Source organism: Chelonoidis abingdonii, chromosome 22 (assembly GCF_003597395.2).
Source record: "Chelonoidis abingdonii isolate Lonesome George chromosome 22, CheloAbing_2.0, whole genome shotgun sequence".
NCBI lineage: Eukaryota > Metazoa > Chordata > Testudines > Testudinidae > Chelonoidis > Chelonoidis abingdonii.
The window spans coordinates 16,191,167-16,215,755 of NC_133790.1; the positions used below are offsets into that span (position 1 = coordinate 16,191,167).

General features: G+C 40.5%; 1 protein-coding gene and 1 long non-coding RNA gene across 5 annotated transcripts in view; one reads left to right on the forward strand and one right to left on the reverse strand.

Annotated features, from left to right (window-relative positions):
- The first annotated feature begins 1,054 nt into the window (after positions 1–1,054).
- The window catches only part of ANKLE2 (ankyrin repeat and LEM domain containing 2), a 32,895-nt gene continuing 9,360 nt past the window's right edge, over positions 1,055–24,589 (forward strand). Inside the window, exons 1-11 of one of the 4 annotated variants that reach the window (XM_075060039.1) lie at positions 1,063–1,653; positions 8,125–8,613; positions 10,149–10,282; positions 10,462–10,656; positions 12,120–12,313; positions 17,777–17,965; positions 18,270–18,392; positions 18,979–19,045; positions 19,750–19,931; positions 21,736–21,842; positions 22,931–23,124. In XM_075060039.1, the coding sequence (XP_074916140.1) occupies positions 10,512–10,656; positions 12,120–12,313; positions 17,777–17,965; positions 18,270–18,392; positions 18,979–19,045; positions 19,750–19,931; positions 21,736–21,842; positions 22,931–23,124 (1,201 nt within the window). In that variant the 5' untranslated portion in view covers positions 1,063–1,653; positions 8,125–8,613; positions 10,149–10,282; positions 10,462–10,511. Of the gene's footprint in view, positions 1,654–8,124; positions 8,614–10,148; positions 10,283–10,461; positions 10,657–12,119; positions 12,314–17,776; positions 17,966–18,269; positions 18,393–18,978; positions 19,046–19,749; positions 19,932–21,735; positions 21,843–22,930; positions 23,125–24,589 lie in introns of all 4 variants that reach the window. The other 3 variants (XM_075060040.1, XM_032771158.2, XM_032771157.2) reach the window with 3 other exon arrangements.
- Positions 11,038–17,201, reverse strand: LOC116819454 (uncharacterized). Its single transcript, XR_012654746.1, has 3 exons — positions 17,116–17,201; positions 12,600–12,942; positions 11,038–11,115 (listed from the first exon to the last, which is right to left on the reverse strand). It is a non-coding gene; the product is annotated as an uncharacterized LOC116819454 (long non-coding RNA).

Below are 24,589 nucleotides of genomic sequence, written 5' to 3' on the forward strand. Positions count from 1 at the left end.
GCTCGAGGCATCACTGTATCCTACACAATCCAGGAAACACTTGTCCAAACCAACTCACATTTGACAGGAAACCCCTCTATTTTGTCCCCTACAACTCAACCTACTATGTTTTGGGGGTAGGAAGGCTGGGGGGGAGGCAATGGGGCACAATTTAGGCAAGGGAAAGGATGAATCTAATATAAATATATAGCATGTCCACATCTTGAATATTGTATGCAGTTTTGGACACCCCATTTCAAAAAAGATATTAGAAAAGGGCAACAAAATATTAGAGATATGGAGCAGCTTCCACACAGATTAAAAAGGCCAGGACTGTTCACCTTAGAAAAGAGATGACTAAGGGGGAATATGATAGAGGTCTATAAAATCATGAATCATGCAGAGAAAGTGAATAAGGAGGTGTTTACTCCTTCACATCACACAAGAACCAGGAGCAACCCAGTGAACTAGGCAGTCAGTTTAAAACAAACAGAAGGAAGTACTTCACAATGCAGTCAACCTGTGGAACTAGTTGTCATCGGATGTGTGAACCCCAAAAGGACAAGGGGGTTCAAAAAGGAATTAGATAGGTCTATCAATAGCTGTTAGCCAAGATGGGCAGGGACACAACTCCATGATCTGGGTGTCCTTAAGCCTCTGACGGCCAAGAGCGAGGGATCGCTTGAGAAATTGCCCAGTTCTGTTCCTTCCTCTGAAGCCTCTGGCACCTGGCGGGCAGGGCAGGATGGACCATTGGTCAGCTCCAGCCCTCGTTCTCTGCTCCACTCTCCAGCCCCCGCGGGAGGCTCCTGCCCATGCAGCAGCCCCAGGGCTTAGCCTCAGCCCCGCAGCAACTCCTGGGGCTCAGCGGGCGCGGGGCTCTCATGACTTCAGGAGGCGGGTAAGAGAAAGGCCAAAACCCCGCGGTGCGGTGTGTTCCCTGCGCCTGCAGTCACCGCTTTCCCGTCAGACACCGCGCGGAGTGTGCCTCTCCAGTGAGCCCAGTCATGTTTTCCCAGCCGGCAGCAGGGGCACTGGAGGCAGAGCGGCTGTCAAATTCCCGTCAGGCAGTAGCGTAAACAGCTTATTATTGTGCGCTCTGCTTTCCCATCAAGCCCTGGGACAGGACTCAGGTGGAGGTGGGAGAGGGAGCTGATTGCCTAGCAGGCAGCTCCGCGATCTGTTTTTCTCTCAGGCAGAGGCGAAGACAGACCTAATCCCGCGCGGGGGGGGGGGAGAGTGGGGTCCTTGTAAGGCCCGCTGGGGTCTGGCGCACGCGGGGAAGTGCGGGCGCGAGAGCGGTGCCCGCGAGGGGGGCAGCGGGGGGAGGAGGAGACGGAAGCCGGGAGGCTGCCTGAGGTACCGTCCCTAAAGGGCGTTTGTTAAGGGAGTGTCTGGGATCTGGGTGTGAGGCGGGTGTGCTGAGCTTGGCCTGGGCTTGGGACGGGACGGGAATGGAGCGGTGGGCCGGGCCGGGCTGGGGTTCCCTGTGGGGGGCCGGCTGGGGCCGCTGGCCGGGCTGGGAGCTGCTGGCCGCCTGCGCGGTGATCGGCGTGATAGGCTGGCTGCTCCGCTTGCTGGACAGGAGGCCGGGCGGCCGGAGGGCTCTGGGACCGCTCCCCTCGCAACCGCCGCTGTCCAGGGGGAGCCGGCGCTGCAGTGGGAGCCGCCCAGGTGAGAGACTTCAGGGAAGCCGGGAGCGGGAGGGATGAACGGCCGGGCTCTGACGGGGAAGCAGCCTGGGATAACCGCAGATCTCGGGGCCTCCAGATGCTTCACCCAGATTCTTCATGGGCCCTTTCTTCCCCGGGGAGTCAGTCCCACTCGCAGAGCCCCCAGTCTGCGGCCCGCCCACCGAGCGCCTCCCCGACCCCTTGCAGGACCCGACTCCCCTGAGAGAGTCGCGGCGTTTGTGCTTGTAGCTGCTTCGTCGCTTCTTTTCTCGCCGAGCCTGCCACGCCCTTGCTCTTTGTCGTGGGGCTGGCCTGCCCTTCCCCAGCCCGTGTTCCCTCCAGATGCCCCTGGCTAGACGTGCCTGCAGGCAGCATTACTGCCTGTGTCTCCCAACTCCCCACTACTTGTTATCTGCACCACCCCCAGGGGTCATTCTCTTTCTAAAATGTCCCTTCCCTGTTTTTTCTTTCCAGTCTCCAGATCCTCTCTCTCTTCTGGCACGTTGTCTGCCCACTGTTTGCTCAATATTGTGTCATTAATGTCACCCATGTCACCCTAGTAATCATGCCTCCTTTTTTTTTTCTAGGCTCCCTCTTCCCAATATCTTATCCCAGACACATTTTCTAGTATATTTTTACCACGCATGTGGGTGTAAGACTCTTAGATGCCATAATAATAGGCACTTTAGAAATAGCCTAAACAGAGTCCCCAGTCATACACATTATTCTTCTGTTGCACACAAATCTTGGCTACTACTTCACCTGGTTCCTAGCTAAAGACAGGGCTGAGTTTTAGGATTGTGCAGGTTTTAAGGAGGGAGGAATTAAATGAATCATAAAATATCAGGGTTAGAAGGGATCTCAGAAGGTCATCTAGTCCAACCCCCTGCTCAAAGGAGGACCAATCCCCAACTAAATCATCCCAGCTAGAGCTTTGTCAAGCCTGATCTTAAAAACCTCCAAGGAAGGCGATTCCACCACCTCCCTAGGTAACCTGTTCCAGTGCTTCAGCACTCTCTTAGTGAAAAAGTTTTTCCTAATATCCAAGTTAAACTTCCCCCACTGCAACTTGAGACTTCTTGTTCTGTCATCTGCTACCACTGAGAACAGTCTAGCTCCATCCTCTTTGGAACCCCCTTTCAGGTAGTTGAAAGCAGATATCAAATCCCCCCATATTCTTCTCTTCTGCAGACTAAACAATCCCAGTTCCCTCAGCCTCTCCTCGTAAGTTATGTGCTCCAGCCCCTTAATCATTTTTGTTGCCCTCCGCTGTACTCTTTCTAATTTTTCCACATCCTCCTTGTAGTGTGCCCAACTCTACAAAGTAACCCCTAGGTCCTTTTCTGCAGAACTGCACTTGTCCTTGTTGAACCTCATCAGATTTCTTTTGGCCCAATCCTCTAATTTGTCTAGTATCCTATCCCAACCCTCCAGCATATCTACCACTCCTCCCAGTTTAGTGTCATCTGCAAACTTGCTGAGGGTGCAGTCCATGCCATCCTCCAGATCATTAATGAAGATGTTGAACAAACCCGATCCTTGGGGCACCCCGCTTGATACTGGCTGCCAACCAGACATGGAGCCATTGATCACTACCCATTGAGCCTGATGATGTAGTCAGCTTTCTATCCACCTTATAGTCCATTCGTCCAGCCCATGCTTCTGTAACTTGCCATCATGAATACTGTGGGAGACCGTATGAAAAGCTTTGCTAAAGTAAAGGAATAACACATTCACTGCTTTCTCCTCGTCCAAGAGCCAGTTATCTCATCGTAGAAGGCAGTTAGGTTAGTCAGGCATGACTTGCCCTTGGTGAATCCATGCTCACTGTTCCTGATCACTTTCCTCTAAGTGCATCAGAATTGATTCCTTGAGGACCTGCTCCATGATTTTTCAGGGGACTGAGGTGAGGCTGACTGGCCTGTAGATCCCCGGATCCTCCTCCTTTGCTTTTTTAAAGATGGACACTACATTAGCCTTTTTCCAGTCATCCGGGACCTCCCTCAATTGCCATGAGTTTTCAAAGATAAAGATAATGATATGATCTCATTGAAATACACCGCTACCTCGATATAACGCTGTCCTTGGGAGCCAAAAAATCTTACCGTGTTATAGGTGAAACCATGTCATATTGAACTTGATTTGATCCACCAGAGTGCACAGCTCCCCCTCACTCCCTGGAGCACTGCTTTACCATGTTAAATCCAAATTCGTGTTATATCGAGGTAGCGGTGTACTTGTCACAATTTTTCTTCAAACTCCAAGAACTTAAAAATCAGTTTTGAATGAGAGAACCAGAAGTTCTTGTATGTTTTGTTAATGTGTGTTCTGCCTGAAGTTGTACATTTTATTAAGGAGTGTATGTAGCACCTAGTGAAATGACAATAAAGGTAGGAGTATCCTGGGAATGTAAGTTGCTTTATCACTCATGTTAGTAGTTTTATTGTCTTTGAAAAGGGGATAATCTCTTAGGCCATGGTTTGCTTATGTCAGATTGACCTTATATTGGGTGAATCATTTGCTCTTTTGTTGTTTCATACTATTGTAAGAAGGAAAGAGGAAACACTACTTTTGAGATTTCCCCTAGTATTTGGGGAGGGAAAGTCCGTTTCATACAGCTGTTAACACTTAAGTGTGGAGCCTCATTTTGTAAAGTCTGCTTAAAATAACTGGCAGGACCCTACACATTAAGCTAGAAAAGATAATTATTGTAGTGCTGTCTACACTTCAGATCATTCCATACTTGAAGTTGAAAATATTTTTTGTAAGATAAAAATTAAAAGCATATGAATTAAGGATAGATTTTTCTCATTTGATACCCAAATGTGTCAGGTTGTCAAAGAATAAATTTTAAGCACAATTTCTTGGGATTGAAAGTTTAAATCATTAAACCCACGGATATATTTTTCATTTGGGAAACATTTTTGTGGTTTTCCCTGTATCAGTGTTGTCACTATCATGATAAGTTTTGAATAACTGCTAGGTTATATAACTGAAAGGGTAATTACATGGTGAGAAAAGTGGTTTTACCAAATGAAACTTCAGTATCACTTGAAAATCCCATCAGGCACATGGTGTAAATTGAAAAGCAAAATTTATTTTTACCACTGAGTTTACATAAATTGTCAAACCTTTAATCTGTGCTGCTTTAACATATCATAGCCATATTACTTAGGCTGCCTTTGGAATTAGATTTCTACTTCCTGAATATGGAAACAAATGGTTTTATGAAGACACAGACAAATTCAGTAACCCATGGGAAGAAATAAATGTAAAAAGAAAAAATTGAAATTAAAAATCTTTCATACTAGAATGGCTAGTGTGTTTCTTTACCAGATTACTGCTCTTTTTCTACAGTAATCCATGTCAAAAGCTCTTTTCAGGTTAGTAACAAGGTCTTGAAACTAAGGTTGTGCTTAACTAAAGTTTGTGCTTAAAACTAGCACTCTTGTCGGTGAAACTTGTCAGTCAAGTGTGTGGAAAAAAAACACCACCCCATACCAATGTAAGTGTCACTGACAAAAGCGGCATGTCAGCAGGAGATGCTCTCTTGCTGACATAGCTACTGCCACTCCTTGGGGGTGGTTTAATTATGCTGACAGGAGAGCTCTTTCCCATCAGCATAGAGTGGCTACACAGGAGACCTTGCAGCAGTGCAGCTGTGCCACTGTAAGATCTGTAGTGTAGATATAGCCTAATATTATTTATTAGACCTGCCCATTTTACCATTTCACACTACTACAGATTGAAGTGCTTTTGCTTTTACTATAATTAATTTTAACTTACTGAATCACCAGCCTGTAGCAAATGTAGAATGTTTGCCTGTTTATATATGTTTCTACTATAATTCTATGAGAGAGAAAAGGATTCTGGTCTTAGGTAGCATTTCAGGAAGGCTGTACTGGTTCTGGGGTTTCGATATAGGAGGAAGAGCGCTAATTAGTTGAGTCTCTTCCTTGCATTAAATTTCTAATACATAGTCCTCAAAAGTATTATCAATACATTCATTATCCATAAGTCTGTAATATTTCCTTACTTAGTTTTGCTTATTTCTCAGCTTGATCGCATTTTTCATCTTCACTAACAATTCATAAGAAATAAAACTGAATAGTATAGCAGGTTTTAATGTGGCTCCAGCTCATATCACAGCTGAGATTTATAACTTTTTTTTTAATTCATATTGTGAACAAGTTTTGGTGAGGAAGAATGTTCTTGGAATTAAGACTCAGTATCAGGAATGAGGAGATATGATTTTTATTTCCAGCTCTGCTGCAGACTTAAGTGACTTGTCCAAAGTCACACAAGGCTTGCTGATGTGAGAATCCTGTTGAAGTGTATGGGAAGTAGGGGTGCTCAGTGCCTTAATAGAAGGCCCTCCAGAACTCAAGAATCAACAGTCTGAGCGCTCGAAGACTGTTTTCTCTAAAATAGAAATAAAACTCCTGTACCTCAGTGTCATAGTTAAATTTGTTAGTTTGTAAAGCAGCAATAGTATGTAAAATTCTTGACTGTTATGGAAGTGTAGAATATTCTAACCATTTAACTTTTAAAAAGGATTTCACAAAAACATTTTTATTCTGTTTGACAAAACACTGGTTTCAAATTCACTTTTTGAATTGAAATTCATAGTACTTGTTCCTCTGTTCTAAAATGGTATGGTATTTAGTGGAGTGCATCATACAGAATCATTCTGCATCTTGTGACTAGGGTGCGTTCTGGGAGCTGAAGTTTTTATTAGTGCTGAAATAAAGATATACAAAATATGTCGTGAATCATGTCAGTCCATGAGCTCTAGAATGTTCCAATATTTAGCTTCATGCAAATAGCACCCTATTTTTTTTTTTCTGTGAGGATTTTTAGGTAAATGGGTTAGAAGGGCAGAATTTTTATAACATGTGAATTCTTTTTAACTGAAGCTAGGTATTTAAAATCCATCTGTAATTTTTTCCAGTACTAAAACCAACAATTTTTAATGCAGACATTGCAATTTTTGACTGGTTTTCTATTGAACTTTAATTATACTTACAAGAATAAACTGCAATTATTTCATCTAAAATAGCCAGGCTTTTAACTCCTTAACTTGGAAACTTCCGTTAGTTAAATCATTTCAAATACAAATATCAGTGAGTAAGTTTCCATGCATATTTTATCATTGCACTTTATGGTTTTACCAATGAAAATGGGGAAAGAAAAATGAGTTTCTCCTTAATTTGTATTAGTTTTGTAGTTTTCACTCTAGGACTCTAGTTTTACCCTAGACTTAACCATAAAAGCACTTCCTACCTTGTGCGTGCACACAATAAGTAGCTGATCTAAAAGAATTCAGCCTGTACAGCACTCCACCTCTGTTGGTTTACCAGGATAGAACTATTGAATGTTGATGTAATAAAAGTGTCAGTTTTCCATACATAGCTTGTTCCTACTACAAAATGGAGGTTCTAACCTATGCTGAAGGCTGCAGTCATAAACGATGATCATAAAACACAAAGGCGATAATAAACTGACAAATGTATTCTCCAAACTATTGCATCCTTTCACCAATGTTTTGGAGAGAGATTTCTGAAAATAGGCTATCAACCCTCCTGCGTGAAGATTTTTGTTTGTTTACAAAGGATTAAGATTAAAATATTTTAAATGCTGCATGTCTGGGAAATATAGTTAGCTTAACATAATAGAGAGTCTTTCTGAAATTAATTTACATGTGTAGCTGTTGCAGAAAACAGAAAGTTTTGGCAAACTGGGTGGGTAAAAAGTGGATTTGAAGACTAAGAGCAGGACTAACCCCCAGACAGTTTTTTACCCCAGTTCCCTAAATGGTCCCCTCAAGGACTGAACTCACAACCCTGGGTTTAGTAGGCTGATGCTCAAACCTCTGAGCTATTGACCCTGACATGCTTAGCCCCTCCAAACTGTAATCACACGTCTTAAGTTTAGTTATGGTCTTCAGAGTAAAGTCCTACGTATGGGTTTTTATGGTAAGAAATGTAATAGTTTACACTGAGATTATATTTGCTTGCAGCTTCTGCTTCCTGACTGAATGTAGAAGCTGGGTGCAGGGGAATTAGAGGCAGAGAACCATGCAGGATAACAGGCAGTGTGTCACGTGGAGGCTATGCCTGTTGTAAGAGAATTGCTGTGCTACCCCTATAACTTTGGGGTGAACGGGTCAGAGGCAAAATGACGTGTCGGTGGTGGAAAGGGAAATTTGGTAGGATGACCAGTCACACTTCCAGTTGTTTGCCCTAAGAACAGGGAGAGAAGAGACATTTTAGTTTCAAAAAAATTTTTTTCCTGTGTTGACTACAAAAACCTTATACTGTCTTTGTGCAACCTACCTAGTTCTCACCTTCATGAACAGATAACTTATTTCAGTTATGTCACACTTTCCCCTGCATTTAATAAAATATTTCAGTAGTCAGAAAAGAGCAGAGACTTTGTAGCTACAATTGATGTCACTTTGCATTTTTTCCAGGTGAAATAACAATGGATACTATATTGTCTCGACTGAAGCAGTTAACACCTGATGATCTTAGAGAAGAAATTGTGAAAGCTGGACTGAAGTGTGGACCCATTACCTCAACCACCAGGTTTATTTTTGAAAAAAAATTGGCTCAGTTTTTGTTGGAACAAGAGGGAGAATTGGAGATTAATGCATCCACTATTGCAGAGAAATCTTCTGAAAACACTGCATTTGATAGTAGTCAGTCAGAAATACAAAGAGCTTTGAAATCTACTGCAGTGAACCACAAGAGTCATATAAATGTTTCTGAAGAGGGAGACTTTGGGTACAGTATGGGCCTCAATCCCCCAGAAGAGGAAGCTGTAATGCACAAGACCTGTTCTGCATCAGTCTGTGGAGCAGTAGATGTTGATTCACAAATAAATGTTCAGACACCATCTAGAGATCCTCCTCTGTACTATGGCGTATGTCCCGTTTATGATGACATATTGGCAAGAAATGGTAATTTACATTTACAGTTTCATATGTTTGACTGTTTTTGAAGGTCAGAGATAGCATGTGCCTTTTACATTACATATTACAAAAGAAATAACATTTTCCAGCTGGTGTATTCCTTTTTTAGGTATATAGTATTATTACTCCTGAGGGGAATTCAGCATTAAAAATTCTGTGCACAGTATTTTAGAATTCTGCATATTTTGTCAAATAATGCAATATAAATAATTTATATGATACTTTATAGCATTGATTAACACATTATTTTTCCCCAACGGACATATTGTAAGTTATTTTGCAGCTTCTTCTGGTCTGTGAAACAAGAATTGTCCCAAGGTCTTCACATATTGTTTCAAATTAGATGTATTCACCAGTTAGTTCATTTTCAGTGTTGAGAAAAACAGGGCCTTGTGTAAATCATGATTATTTTTTTTTAAAAGAAAATTCAGGACTGTAAATGACAAAGTATTGAATTTCACGGAGTTAGTGTGGAATTAATTTTACAAGTAAACTTACTCAATTTCAAGGATAAAATTTTTTACAGATAATGTTAGTAAATGTTGATGATTTCATTTTTTAAACAGTCATGGATTGGGGACATTTTAATTATTTACGCTGGACCCTACTTATAAATTGTCTATTTTTAATTAGATTGGGATCTGTGTATGAGTTCATAATTTTTGTTAATGGCAGTTTGCCATTCTTTTGGAGGGTTTACGCTGTTTGCTTGTTTGAAGGTTTTGTCTAGCAGTGATAGGGAAAAACAGTAAGCATCACTTCCAGTGTATAGAATCCTGGTTATAAGTCATTCCGCTTATGCTACCATAACAGCTGGCATTCATGAGTACTCTTACTAGATGTCACTCAAGTAAAAAAAAAATAATAATAATAATTTCTCTTCTCATCTTCTCTCTCTTTTACACTACCTCTCAACAAGAATAATAATAATAAAAAAAAAAGCAATCAGAAAAAGAAGCAGTCAGCGCTTTTTTATGTAGGTTTGAATGATGGCATCAGCAGTTTTTATTACCAAGTTCTATATATTCCTTCACATCGCATAGCCATGTGATATTCCAAGGTCTAGATCATATAATTCTTTCTTATTTACTCATTTGATGCAGCCTAAATTAAGATATTACCAAATTTTTCAATTCTAAGATGTCAAGAAAACAATTCAGAATATCTTCTGAAAGAAAATAAGGGCTCTTACGCTCTGAAGCAGTAGTAATTTATTCCTCCTCAAGAATGTCCTGCTCTTTATGATAAATCCAGTGTCCAACAGAATACAATATCACTCAGTAAAAAGCTTTCGACGCAATGGAAGGTTCTTGTGTTGGGAAGTCTTCAAATTATGACAGTCACTTTTATAGTAGATCTTCCTATACAAAAGACTATTGAAAAGATTTCATGACTATTAATATGTTGGCTTTCGGTTTTGATTTGAGACATTTTATATCTCATTGGTGAAGATGGTAAGTCATCTTTTTTTGAGAGAGATTGATGCTCTTGTGCTATTAATACCATTGCCTCTCTCCCTCTAGCAAAAGTTCCTGAAAACATTGCAGTGACACCATATACTCTGTTCCATCCAATCTGGCACTGGTTGGAAGTGATGAAATTCTGTCTACCTAGTTTTAGAAGTAAAATTTATAAAGGTCACTTGCAGCATTAGCAGGTATGTTCTTTATTACAGACTGTATCTAGCATACTGTGTTTGGTAGGTAAACACAAGTTGGGAGCAAAGCTTGAAGGCCAGTTTGAAAACTTTGTAATCTGATTTCCGTGATTAAATTTGACTTTGAAGTGTGGTGTTCTGGAGAGAACTTAATTTTGGTTCTACTGTTTCTATTCCAGAGAAAGTGCATGTTTATGATGATAAAAAGGAAGCTCTGCAAGCTGTTAAGATGATTAAGGGCTCCCGATTTAAAGCTTTCTCCAACAGAGAAGATGCTGAGAAATTTGCAAAAGGAATATGTGATTACTTCCCATCGCCAAGCAAGTCATCCTTATCTTTATCTCCAGTGAAAATAGGACCATTATTTAACAGAGGTGAGCGAAAGCATATGTCTGTATAGACTAAATTCATGCGTCATCATATAATAACTTTTTGGGAGGTGAGGAGAGTTTTGAAATCACAAAACTTGCTAATCAATATGATAGCAGATGAGCCCTTCACAAATGCAGAGTGCAGTGGAAAGGTTTGAAATCTCTTGGAATCGTAAATTTAAATTGTGTTCAAGCTTTTCTTTAAGGTAACGGAGATCTTAATCCAGAATTGCAGATCTTAATTTATTTCAAATGGGACTGCTATCATTGTGTATAGAGAAATGACAGCCCATGTTTAATCTGTCCATAAATATGAGAAAAAGCTAGAAATATGCAACACAAATCCTATCTTTATTCCTTCTATTTGACTCTGAGCTTTACCTACCTCAGTTAAAATGCTACTCTGTCAGCCGGAGAATGGAGAATTCTGAAGTTTCCTGCATAGTGATAGGTAACTGTTTCCTAGAAATTCAAAAGGCCAAGAATTATGTTCAGAAACAAAATAAAGTATATTTTTGCTATATTGGTAACTGTATCATTACTGTATCCTAAAGAATGAGCATGGAATCAGGTTGGAGTTGTGGGATCTATTGAAGTTGGCTGCTTCTTGATTGAAGACTAAGAGAAAAAGATATTTGTATCATTGTAGTGTTTCCAAGCCCTTGTCATTGACCAGGACTCGTTGTACTAGGTGCTGTACAAATGCAAAAGATCTTGGCTAGATTTCCTTCCATCATCTTCAGTTGTTTTCAGTCCAATTACCATAAAATAAATTGGTCTTATTCAAAGTTGAGTTCAGTCATGCCAATAGCCAGATGGATTATGAAGCAAACTTATTGTGCATTGTTTTACTAAAGCTAGCATAAAATATATTTTACACAGCCCAAATACATGTTGCCTATTGCTATATGGACAGGTGTGGTAGGATTTTATTTTTTTAATTAATTTTTCAACCAATATTCTTTCTAATCATTTTACATTTTTTAATTGGGAAGATATTTTAAAAATCACAGTAATTGTACATTCAAACCTTACTGAGTTGACAGATTCCTAACAGGTTCAGAAATAAAATCATTAAATTTGATCATATTTCACAGGATTCTTAATTGATAGAATTGACGGCAAAAGAGCAAATCACTTACAAGTTCAACATATATTTTTAATGTTCTTTGTAAATTTTGATTTTTGTAAAATTATTTTTTCTTTTTGGATGGAAACAAACTGGCAGTGATCAGTTTCACCAGTTAAAATCAAAACCTTGAAAGTCTATGTGTATACTCCGTTATAGCAAAAGGAAATTATAGTTGTTTCCCTGTTGCAAACTGCTAGTATTTAATGAATAAACATTTGTGGTCTTACTCTAAAAATTTGAAATTAAAAGCATGTTTCAGTGGCAGAGGATATGAAAATAACCTATTTTGAAGAAAATGCATCAAGAATAACAGAAAACTTTTTTCTTTTGTTAGATGGCTTATGCTCTCCTGAGACGGAAACAGTTAATAAAGAAAGAGCCAACAGTTATAAAAGTCCTCGTACGCAGGACCTTACTGCCAAACTTCGGAAAGCTGTAGAGAAAGGAGACGAAGCAACATTTTCAGAACTTATCTGGAGTAACCCACGCTATCTGATTGGATCTGGAGACAACCCAACAATTGTACAAGTAAGAATGTTTTCCAAAGTAGAACCAGAAAAATCCTTCCTTTCCCCTCCCAGCCTCAAAACCAAATATTTTTCATAGAAGCAGTTAACTGAGAGCCAGACTCTTGTGTCCCTGCCCTTGTGTCCAGCTGAGAGCAGGACTCAACCTTCTAGTTCTGTGGTCAGTGAAGCTGGGTAGCTGCAACTGGCTGCTTCCACTGTGCGGCATCTAGTCTAATTTGAGGCTTCATTTAGCTCATTCTGATTTGAAATTTATCTGTTAACAGTATGGAGTTCTTCAACCTTACTGGTTTTTGTAGTCTGTGTTGATTTTCTTTTTCTTTGTCAGACTAGTCTGTGGCCATCACCTCATAGTTTCATGAATTTTTAGCTCCCATTGGCTTGGCATCTTTACTCCAGTTCCGGTACTGGTCAGTTTCATTGTTGAATGCTCTCAATTTAAAACTCTGTGCTCTTTCTCCTTTTGGAGCTTATATGACCTCTTGATTTTAGTCTGCCAAAAGATGCAGTGGGCTTTGCATCAACAGCTTTTCTTCCTCCTTTTTCAGAATGTGGAATCATCCAGGGTTTCAGGAAATCTTGAATGCTGTCAGATGCAGAGACTCTCTGATAGGCATGACTATTCTCTGCCTTGTTCAAACAAACAAACAAACAAAAAAACCGTAAGGGCAGGAAGGAGGCAACCTTAACAGGGAGCTAGATATTGGGGGGACATGGAAAATTACAGTAGTGTCACCTGAGCAACGAGTGAAATCAGTCTCAACATCTTAAATGTCTATGCACAAATGTGAACAGTATGGGGAATAAACAGGAAGAACTGGAAGTATTCGAACAAAACCTAAATTATCACTTAGTTGACATTGCAGATACTTGGGATAAATCTCATGACTCGAATATTGATATGGAGGGATGTAGTTTTTTCAGGAAGGACAGGTGGGGAGAAAAAGGAGGAAGTGTTGTGCTATAAGTCAAGAATATATACATTTGTTCTGAGGTTCAGGAGGAAGTGAGAGGCAGATCAGTTGAAAGTTACTAGGTCAGGGCTCTCACACGAGGCTGAACCTGATGGCCTCTCAACTTCACTTTCAGCCCTACATTTCTATGATTCTGTAACTGGCGTGGCTGTTAGATTTTTTTTCATGTATGTCACCATGAGCAGTCTTAGCTGTAGAAAGCTCTTGAAGATCCTGCTGGCTGAATCCTGATTCTTCTGTAAGTCCAGCAAGTCAGGATGAATTTGTAGCATATTGCTGAGGTTAAGATTTTGTTGTGGTTATTTTTAGTAAAGTCACAAGTTGCGGGCAGTAAACAAAAATTCACAGGAGCTGTAACCAGTCTGACCTACTAAAAAATAACAGGGGAGTGAGGGCTGTGGGAGGTGGAAGGGGGAATGATAGCTAGAGCCCCATGGGGGGAAAATGACAGACCCAGCTATACCACCATGGGTGGGTTCACAGCCCCATCTCCAACCTCCGCTGCTGCCATGGGAGGAGGTGGGGGGCGCCCATCTCTGGCTGCAGCAGCGAAGGATGGATGGGGGCGCACAGCTGCGGCTCCGGCCTCTGCTGAAGCCATGAGGAGAGCGGGGAGCATATAGCCCTGGCTCCTGCCGCAGCTGCAAGGGGGGCATACAGCCCCGGCTTTGGCTCAGGCGATAGGTTGGGGATGCACAGCTGAGTCACAGAGGTCTGGTAAAGTCATGGAATCCATGACCTCTGTGACTAAATCATATCCTTAGCTGTTGCCTTGAATGACCTAATGAAGAGTCACAGCTGGGCTTCCAGGTTTGGGAAGTGTTTGGCATCATTCCAGTGGAATAGGGCTTAAGTTGTCCCTGAACAAACTATAGGCACCCTGCTAGACATGATGAATCACAGTCACCAGAACAGATTGAGGCTGTGTCATTTTTGGTGTTTTGATGTGCTGCTGAGTTTGGTGTTGACTTCCCTGCTACTCTGGACTTGCCAGTCTGATTGACATTGACTCAAGTGAGTCATTACCTCTGCTGAAGAAATAAGCTTGATCCACATCAAGAGGAACCTGTTTGATACCTAGTGTGCAGCATGTTCTGCCCTAGATCCTGAAAGCAATCAGAGAAGGCATCCCGTTATCCCAGTTCTGTTGTGGCTGTGTTCATTTCCAGAGCAGAAGGAAATATTGAGAGACCTGCTGTCTCTGTTTAACGAGATTGCTTCTCTCATCATGAGTTTTTTTTCCATCCACTTTAGTACAGTGAAGTAGTGTTGCAGTATTGATCATGGGAGTTCAGAGCAAATGAATTTCAAGGTCTCTGTCCCTGCTGCCAGAGGGCAAATGAGTCAAAGCATTGAACACCAGTACTATTGACATACTCTGTGCCTGAGGCCTTGGTGCAGCTGATATCAGTGTAGGCTTTGGCAGCCTTATGCTTCTATCTGTTGATGCAAAAGTGGATGATGCCTGCTGTTGGGGACTGAATGAAGTGCTATTTGGACACAAGATACAGAGAAGTTGTCTGAAGCTATGTACATCTACACTAGAAAGAGAGAGCTAGTGGAACACAATGACACTATGAAATGAACCCCAAGATAGGGAGAAAGAGACTAAAGCAGGGGTGGGCAAACTTTTTGGGCCAAGGGCCACATCTGGGTGGGGATATTGTATGCAGGGCAGGGGGTTGGGGTATGAGAGCGAGTGTGGGGTATGGGAGAGGGTGCAGTGTGCAAGAGGCGGCTCAGGGCAAGGGATTGGGGCAGAGGAGGGGTGGGAGGTGTATGAGGGGGCTCAGGGAAGGGGGTTGGAGTGCAGAAGGGGGCTCAGGGCAGGGGTGCAGACTGCGGGAGGGGGCTCAGCAGGGGTTGGGATGCAGGAGGAGTGCAACAGGGAGCTCAGAGCAGGGAGTTGGGGGCGGGGTGCAGGAGGGGTTCGAGCTCCGGGGTGGCAGCAGTGCACACCGGGGCCAGGGCAGGCTCCCTGGCTGTCTGCCCTGTCTCCGACCCCGCGCCACTCCAGGAAGCACTGCAGCCCTTGGGGGAGTGGGGGCGGAGGGCTCAGTGTGTGCTGCCCTTTCCATGCCTCCAGGTCCCTCCACCGAAGCTTCCATTGGCCGCGGTTCCTCATTCCCAGCCAATGGGAGCTGTGGGGGGCGGTGCCTGGAGCCAAGGGCAACGCCCATGGAGCCCTCCCCCCCACCCCCCCCAGCCTGGGGGCCACTTGTGAGAGCAGTGCCGGGCCCGCAGTGCCACGGGAAGCAATCCCGTGAGCTGTATCCAAGCCCTGAGGGCGCAATCCGGCCCGTGGGCCATAGTTTGCCCACCGCTGAACTAAAGTAAACTGAATCTCTGGAAACAATTAGTTGTTAATATAAAGAACCTGTAGTAGTGAAGGTGTGCACAGATTCAAAGCTCTGCACCAGCACTAAAAAATACCTTTTGGCAGCTCTTTTGATATAAGAGTGAAACTAAGGATTAGGTATTGCAGTACTTAATACATATTTACTTTTGTTTTCAGATCAGAACTGTGTGTTTAAAATCTTTGTCTGGTGTCTTAATAAGTAACCAAACTCTTGCCATTATTTGTAAGTGGGTGTGTAGGTATGGGCTTTTCTTAAAGAATGTCTGATTCAGCTACCAGAATACATAAAATGAGAGAGACACTTTTCCTAATATAAAAAGTAGACTTAGGATTTTAAAATATTCTTTATTTTTGCCAAGAAGTCCTGTTAGTTCATAATACTAGTTAAATTTTAATGTACATGGACAGAAAGCTGTTGCCTAGGAACAGAGTTGAATTCAAGCCTGTAGTAGTATGAACACTTAGAGATATTGCTGAGAGAGTAGTTCTGTTAGAACAGGATCTAATATTAATTGAAAGCAAACAGGGAAAGTTAGAGAATTCTCAGGTTTCTAAGTATTCTGTTCCTACTTTTTCCCTTCATGCATTGTTAACCTGCAGGATTTTTTAAAATGTTGGGTGATTGCTTAACTATTTCCTGAAATAAGAAATTTGCAGTTTTTGTTTCTTGCCTATTTTGTTTTACAACTACTCCAGCAATGCTGGAGTGCAGAAGTTTAGCATGGTCTCTGAGGGTGGGTTAGCTTTATATCATTCAGTAAGGATGAACTCTTACCAACCATGTAGTATTAAGAGAGGCTGGAATTGCTTGAAATCCATTGAATAACTGTTTGTAACATAGGGCAAATACTGGGTCATTAAGCAGGTCTTCTGGCGTCTTGACGAAGCACTGCTAATCTGTTTTCCTCTCTGAAAAAAGTTGCCAAAATGCTACTCGAGACCCACAATCTTTAAAACTGAGGAGATTTACCAGTAGACTGACACTTTATCAGAATGAATTTTATATGCAATATACAATAAAATCTGTAGTATTTATAGCAAACTGAACTTTAAATGTATGGATTTAATTTTCTTTCGTTGAAGTGATTATGTAGTTCAGAATGTCAGGTGATACTTTGATGCTCCTTTTTGAAGATATACTGGCCCCCTTTCACGGCTGTCCTAAGCATTTAGTGGGGTTAAGGCCAGAGTACTGTCAGCTGTAAGGATAACTTGGATAGCTTAAAATCTTACCAAAATTGTGCAATACATCATCTTAAACGTTTTGATACTAATTTTTAAACTACAGTAAAAGCTTATTTTAACCAGCATGGTGGGAGAACGGGGGGTGCCGGTAAATTAAAAATGCCGGCTAACTCAGAGGGAGGGGTTTGGAGTGCAAGGCAGGGGTATGGGAGGGTCTGTGGGGTTTGGGTCCAGGAGCAGGTTTAGGGGAGAGGGCTTGGGGTGCTGGATGGGGGGGGCACTCACCTCGGGCGATTCCACGCGAGCGACTCCCCATCCCTGCTGTTCCCGGCAGAGGCACAGCCAGGCAGCTCAGTCTGCAAGCAGGCACGCTGCCTCTGTCTGCAGGCGCCACCCCCCGCAGATCGCATTGGCTGGGAACTGCGGCCAGTGGGCTGGGAGCCACAGAGTCAGCACTCGGGATGGGATGGGGGGATGGAGGCAGCATGCCTGCAGAGCCGCCTGGCCGTGCCTCCACCAGCAACAGCAGAGATGGGGACCTGCCCAAGGTGAGTGCCCCTTGCCCCATCCAGCACCCTAAGCCCCTCCCATACCCCTGCCCCAAGCCCCCTCCCAGGCCCAAACTCTTTCCCAGAGCACACCCCGCAGCCCCTCTCATGCCCCAGCCCCCTGCCGGCTCTGCACCAACGCCACTCTAAACCAGACTTTCAGTGCTGATCAGAAATGCTGGTTATAGAGCTTGGCAGTTGGTGTAGTGCTGGATAAAAGAGCTTTTACTGTACTTTTGTTTTAACATGAAAATATTTTCTTAAAAAGCAAAAAATCTAAAAATAAGACTGAATGATACACGCATAGCTAGTTTTTGCTGTCAGATTAATTAAGTTTAGCAAGGGAAGCAAGCTGTTTAGATTTCAAATGGTTCTTAACGTTTGTGTTTTCTTTTCAGGAAGGGTGTAGGTATAATGTCATGCATGTTGCTGCCAAGGAGAATCAAGCTGGCATCACCCAGTTGCTATTAGACACTTTGGAAAATCCTGAATTTATGCGGCTCATGTATCCAGACGATGATGAAGTAATGTTGCAAGAGCGCATTAGATATATAGTTGACCTTTACCTTAATACGCCGGATAAAATGGTGAGACTTAAATATCTGCTAGGGCACTCATTTGTTATGAAAAGGAGAGCATGAGTGTCCTGGACCATTGTCACTTCTAGTAGCAGAAATGAACAAGTTGTGTCCTGATTTCTTTTATAAAAATCTTTTTTGAAGAGCCCTATAGATTAATCATGGTGATGGCTCTATTTGTAGAATGGAAAAAATAAATGTATGGGTTTGGTCACATCATGTTTACAAATACATACTAAGTCTGGGTTATGAATGAGAAGCTGGGAATGTTCAATGAAGGTATATGTATATATATTTTTTTCCTGTATTGTAGGTATTTGATACTCCATTGCATTTTGCTTGCAAGTTTGGGAATCTGAATGTGGTTAATGTGCTTACCTCGCATCCAGACATTGTAAAAAATCCAAGAAACAAATATGGTCAAACTCCAGCAGAAGTAAGTTTCTCTACGTCCACACTGAAAGCAGATCTGTGATAATTTCAGCTGTATGTCAATATAATTCTTGATTTTTAGGGTTCAACCACAGATCCCTTGACTAATGTAGGTAGATTAGGATTCAAATATACCATTTCTAGTGCTGGAATATATGTTTAGTTTGATTGCATCTAGTTCTAGTTTGTGGCTCCCTAGAATTTCCTGCCTCCAAGTTGCATTATATTTAATGCCCTGTCCCAACAAAGGACTTTTTACTTTAGATTTGAATGTGAAAGCTGCAAGTTTTGATTTGGTGTAACAGCGCTCCACGTTGGTGGAGGCAAATCATACGGTTCTTACTGGAACGTTGACAGAAAACTTATTTATAGGAAAGACAAATGTGTTTCCAGTTGCGTTTTTTTTGGTTTTTTTTTTTTTTTTTTTTGTTTTTTTGTTTTTTTAAAGCAGTATGTAGGAGGGTGTGTGTGTGTGGATGATATGTCTGAAGGAGCAGGGGACCCTTTTGTATCAAAAAAAGACATGGGCATAGGAATTACAAGATAATGTTGAGGGCTTTGCTAATTAAGAGTAACATTTCTTCTAACAGGTAATCTGTGAAAGAAACAAAAATAAATCGATGGAACTGAAAGAGAAAATAAGAGAATATTTGAAAGGTTTGTATTCAGAGCTTTAATACATAATCTTCGTTGTGTATGCAACATCCAAAAATGTTAATTTGGTTGTCATTCTGTCTTATACTTACATATTTATGTTTAGTAGTGTTCCTGTTGCCCAGTTAGTTTTGATATACAGTGCTCTTACAATGAGAGAAACTTTAGTGCTACCAAGGAACAGGAATAGTGTCTGAAACGGGATGACCTGTTGATCAGTATTTAGAGATTATAGAATAGACAGTAATCCTCACACCCGTGTGTGGAAGATATTATCCCCGTTTTACTGATGAGGAATCTGAGGCAGAGATTTTAGACTGCTCAATTACAAAAGGCTGCATAAGAAATCATCATAAAGTGAGGGATTCATCTTGTTTCCTAGTGGTTATCCTTAAATTCCAGATATGTGGGTGTACATTTTCGCAGCCTGCAGGTTCTGAAAGTGCTAAAGATCCTCAGGAAGCAGATACGTCAGAACAGCAATTCCTTTTTTGTGAGAAAGGGACCTAAAATAAAATCTTCAGCACTGAATAGGTATTAGAAGCAGTGAATTTTAATTAAAAGATGAAGACTTTTGCGAGTGAAATTAAGGGAAATTTCTAGGCATGCAGATGTACTGACATTTTAAATATATTCCAGAAGGAGGCAGCAAACTACTGTAACACTAGATTCTTAAAAAAAAAAAAATCATATCATTTTATTTTTAGGTCGGTATTATGTGCCACTCTTGCGAGCAGAAGGCAATTCCTCAGCTCCAGTGATTGGTGCTCCTTGGTCACCTGATCAGTCAGATGATAACCCCCTTACAGCTTTACCTAAACACAGTGGCAGCCCCAAAGAGCCAGTCTTGTCAGTGAGAGCTTTTGCAGGCCCTATGACTCCCTGCAAGGTAAGGATATAATGAAGATGTCATAAAACCAAATGCTTTCCTAATTCTTTTGTGCCTTTCAAAATATAGTAATTTGAGCCCAAACTGATGGCTCCTTCGTTGGCATAGCCTGTTAGTTTTGGAGACCCCACTGAGGGTTCAGTATCATTTCTTTCTTTTTCCAGAAACAACATGGAATTTTACCATGCGGGGGTGGGGGGTGGCGGTGGTAACGTTTGTACCATTTTTGGAACCCTCTTAACAGATTATTGTGGAGCTTTGGTATCTGAGGAGGCTAAGTGGGGAAAGGTGGTAAAAATAAAGAAATAGTTGAAAACTCTTGTTTTCCTACTGGGACCTAGTTAAATATTCTGAGACGCAGATGACTCTTGATATATCTTCTGGATCTGTCCAGTCCTTGCATATAAGTGCCATGGTTTCCCCTGCCTGAAACTAAAACTGATTTTAAAGGTAACTGTTAATCACTTATGAAAATGAAAACACATAGCTAGAAGTGCCAAAAGATCTAGAATATTCTAACTAAAAACTGATACTAAATGTTTGAATCTGTTTATCACCACTTAATCTTGCTAGAGTAGGCTAGTAAAATGTTTATCCAATTGAAAAAATAATAAATCCTAATGGAATTATAGGAAAACATAATCATAATGACGGCAGTTAAATATTAATATTTATCTTTGTTACAAAAATCATTGTACACAATCCGGACATTTCATCAGTTTATTGTCTGTATGTCTTAGTCTGACACCTTTAGAAATACTAATTAACACATGTAACCCTTCTGGCAGGTGTTGTCACCGGCAAGATGTACGACTGGTATGAGTGAGCTGTCTGCTCCATCTGTTGATGAGCTAGAGGAAGAGACTTAACTCAGACCAGTAGCTTACACATGGTTGAGAGTTTTTTTTTCTTTGACCACTTGATGTGTCAGACTTTACTGAGAATGTGTGCTGTTTTTCCCCCTAAATAGCCTTTCTTGGTTGCATTCTTATTTATTCATTTAAATTCAAAATTTTTACTCTTTGAAAACTTGTGGAGTTGTGACATAAATGAGAGAGAATGCATTATTTTAGGCTACAGGCATATACTCGTAACAGTCTAAACGTAGCACTCAGCTATTAATGTTGGCTGGATCACATGTAATGAGATAAAAATGTAGGTGAGTTTACAGAATTAACATTTTAGAAACTAAAGTATGTGTTTTGTTTTCTGGTGTGCACCAGTCATTAGACTTCATTCTGTGCTATTGCCTGGAGAATAATTAATGTAAATAGCTTAAGTGTACAAGGCCTTAGAAAACACACACAATGTTTAAAAAAAAAAAAAAAAAAAAAATTCTCCCAGGAGGTTATACCACACCCTGTAGCTACAAAAGAGGTTGCCATTTGGCAATAACAGATAATCTAGAAAAGTCAGTCAAACCCAATATGTGAGTCGCTGTAGTACAGAAATTAGTAATGGAAGCTTTAAATTGTGGTAACTTTTTCCATAGTTCATAGTTATGCCTAATATCACTTTCAAGATCTGGTGCTTATGAGACCAATCATGTACAGTAATAAACTAAGTCTGATGGGGTGAAATTTTGTGTCTAAAATGAAAGACACAGATTGTAATTGGGTATAGTTGAGCAATGTGTATAGCTAAACTTGAATTGTTATATGCAACTGAAGAACAGCTAAATTCATCATTGAACAACTTAATGTATTTCTGAAGCAAAAAAGCTTCTAGGTAGAGATTTTAGCTGCAGTGTACTTAAAGGTGCATGTTGTAGTTTTATTGTCTACATTCTGAATTTGTTTTTAAGGCAGAAGAATTTCGCAGGCTTTGGAAAACTCCACCTAGAGAGAGAGCAGGCTTCTTTCACAATGTCAGGAAATCCGATCCAGAAAGAGGAGTTGAAAGAGTTGGAAGGTACTAAGAAAATCTCAGCATGAAAGATGTGTGTTAGCAATAAGCCAGAAAATTATTTTAAAAAACTCCAGCACTAAAGGCACATTAATGGTTAACATAAGCTGCATAAAGCAAAAATTCTTCTACAAACATTTTACATTGTATATTTTGTTTGGGTCCTTATTGTACTTTTTATGTAAATAAAAAATGCGTTCACTCAAAAAATGACACCCATAGACCTTAAGTTCAGAAGGGACCATTGTGATCATCTAGTTCTGCACATTGTAGGCCACCTATTTAACTACTCTGGAAGGGGAGAAGAAATACATTTTTTAACTGTTACCCACATTATGTCCAGAACTTTTTTTCTCATACCTCATCCACTCTTTTGTCTAATTATTTCTCAGAATATTTCAGATTAGGGAGAAAGCTAACAATTACGACTTTGTCCTTTTGAAAATCAGATTGTCAGCTAATTGGTAATAGATTTGAGCACTGCCTACATTTTCTGGAAGCTGGGAAATTGTTAAAGTTTGGTGAAATGGAAAAAGATGTTAAGGTATACCCTTATCCTTTCTCCAGCCACACAGAACATGGTGAGGATCCATGTGGGTATGCATGGATCGTCACCAGAAAAGATAGATTTTCTGTGTTGTGGTAGCACACAAATGTAAAAACTTTAAGACATCTAAGCTTGTTTAAAACAAGGAGTAGGTTTTGTCTTTTCTTTAAAATTACCCTTTTTCTGAAAAATGAGAAAAAAAGATTGACTTCAACTAAGAAGTACCTATGCCAATAATTGATTCATTTCTCCACCTGATGCCTAGACACAGTCATCTTAAAAAATCACAGTCCGAGGCATTTTTACAATTAATAAGTAAAACTTTAGGATTACTATAAAGGAAAGAAATTAGCGATAGATAACACTTGGTATGTTGTGGAGAAAGATATATATTATTGCTGGTGCAGAACTTGGTTGTTACAGAATTCTTATATGTTTCACAATTTCAGAGGCCTAGAAATAGCTGATAAAACATGTTCATTACATTTACTGTCATACTAATATATGATGTCTTCACAAATGATTCGTTTTATCTTATTTATTGCAGGGAGTTAGCTCATGAGCAGGGGTTCCCGTGGGTTGAATACTGGGAATTTCTGGGCTGTTTTGTTGATCTGTCTTCCCAGGAGGGGTTGCAAAAATTAGAAGAATACCTGAGTCAACGGGAAATGAGTGAAAAGGCTCAGCAAGAAACAGGAGAAAATGAAACCTGCAACAGATATAAAACTCCGCATCCTTTTGGTAAGAAAAGAGCAAGCATTGTTATAAACAAAATGATTTACATTAAGAAAAAACTTTGAGCAGGGCTTGGAGTTCACATTTAATTAAAACATTGTTTTTTGGATTGCAGATATTAATCTATTACTCAAATATTCTACTTTCAATGTAAAAACATTCATTTAGAGACGTGTGGGAGGTTACGAGATCATATCTCATTAAACATTATCCATCTTGCATGCTGTTGTTCACCGGATTACAGATTCTGGATTGAAATCCTGGCCTCTTTAAAGTCAGTGGCAAAACTCTCACTGACTTCAGTGGGGCCAGGATTTCACTTGGAATGTTTGGGAATTCCTTTGAAGTAGAGTTGGCTTTCTAAGGCAGAAATAATTCAATCCAGTTGTGGGCAGAGGGGAGACACTAACAAAGGCATAAAACCAAACTTTTTCATCAATTGAATGGGCTGCAGGTTATAACTCAGAATTTCCGTTTCACAGGAAATGCTGATCTTTCAGGATTTGTTTTTGTCCCTAAATGGAACAAAACTAATTTTTTTGTTTTTTAAATTTCCCACAAAATGTAACTTTGCGGGTGGGGAGGAATCATTCAAAAAATTTTGTGTTGGAAAATTTTGGGTTTTTTCCTTTTTACATTTTCATGATGTCATTAATGCATAGTATGACAGTCAAAATATTATATTTTTAAATATTAAAGACAGCTGTTTCAATCTATACCTCTACCTCGATATAACGCTGTCCTCGGGAGCCAAAAAATCTTACCTCGTTATTGGTGAAACTGTGTTATATCGAACTTGCTTTGATCCACTGGAGTGTGTAAGCCTCCCCCCGCTGCTCCCGAGCCCTGCTTTACCGCGTTATATCCAAATTCGTGTTATATCAGGGTAGAGGTGTATATGAAGTAACATTTTTTTCTTATTTTCTAGATCAGTGTCTCTGTTTGTTGCAGTGTAACTGACATTTTGTCAGTTTTATTAAAACACATTATGCTATGACTTTGACCTATCATGAAGTAATGTAAACAATATAAATATAATATAAAAGTGAAAACAATTCTGAAACAAAATCAAATGGTTTTTTTATTTTTTTTTTCAGAAAATTTCTTTCAGGAATTTTCTTTGAAATTGATACAATTTCACAGTAAATTTTGGTTTTGTCAAAATGGCATTTTCTGATGGATATCTGTTTTGACACAGATTTTTTGACCAGCTATAGGCACAGACCACTTTTCAAAGTGATTCCCCGTTAGGGAAGTATTTTTCCTGTTACCAAGGTTATACAAGTCTCTCTGCACCGATTGTTTCCAGTGTCTCTCTTCATTAGTTTGAGTGGATGCACACACAACCCAGCCCTACAGAATTTCTCCTGGTTGGCTGTTGGTGGGTTTAATTATTTCTATTCAAACAAATTCATATGTGAAGTGATCCTATGCGAAGTCTGCAGAGGAGCATGAATATGGCATCTGGTCC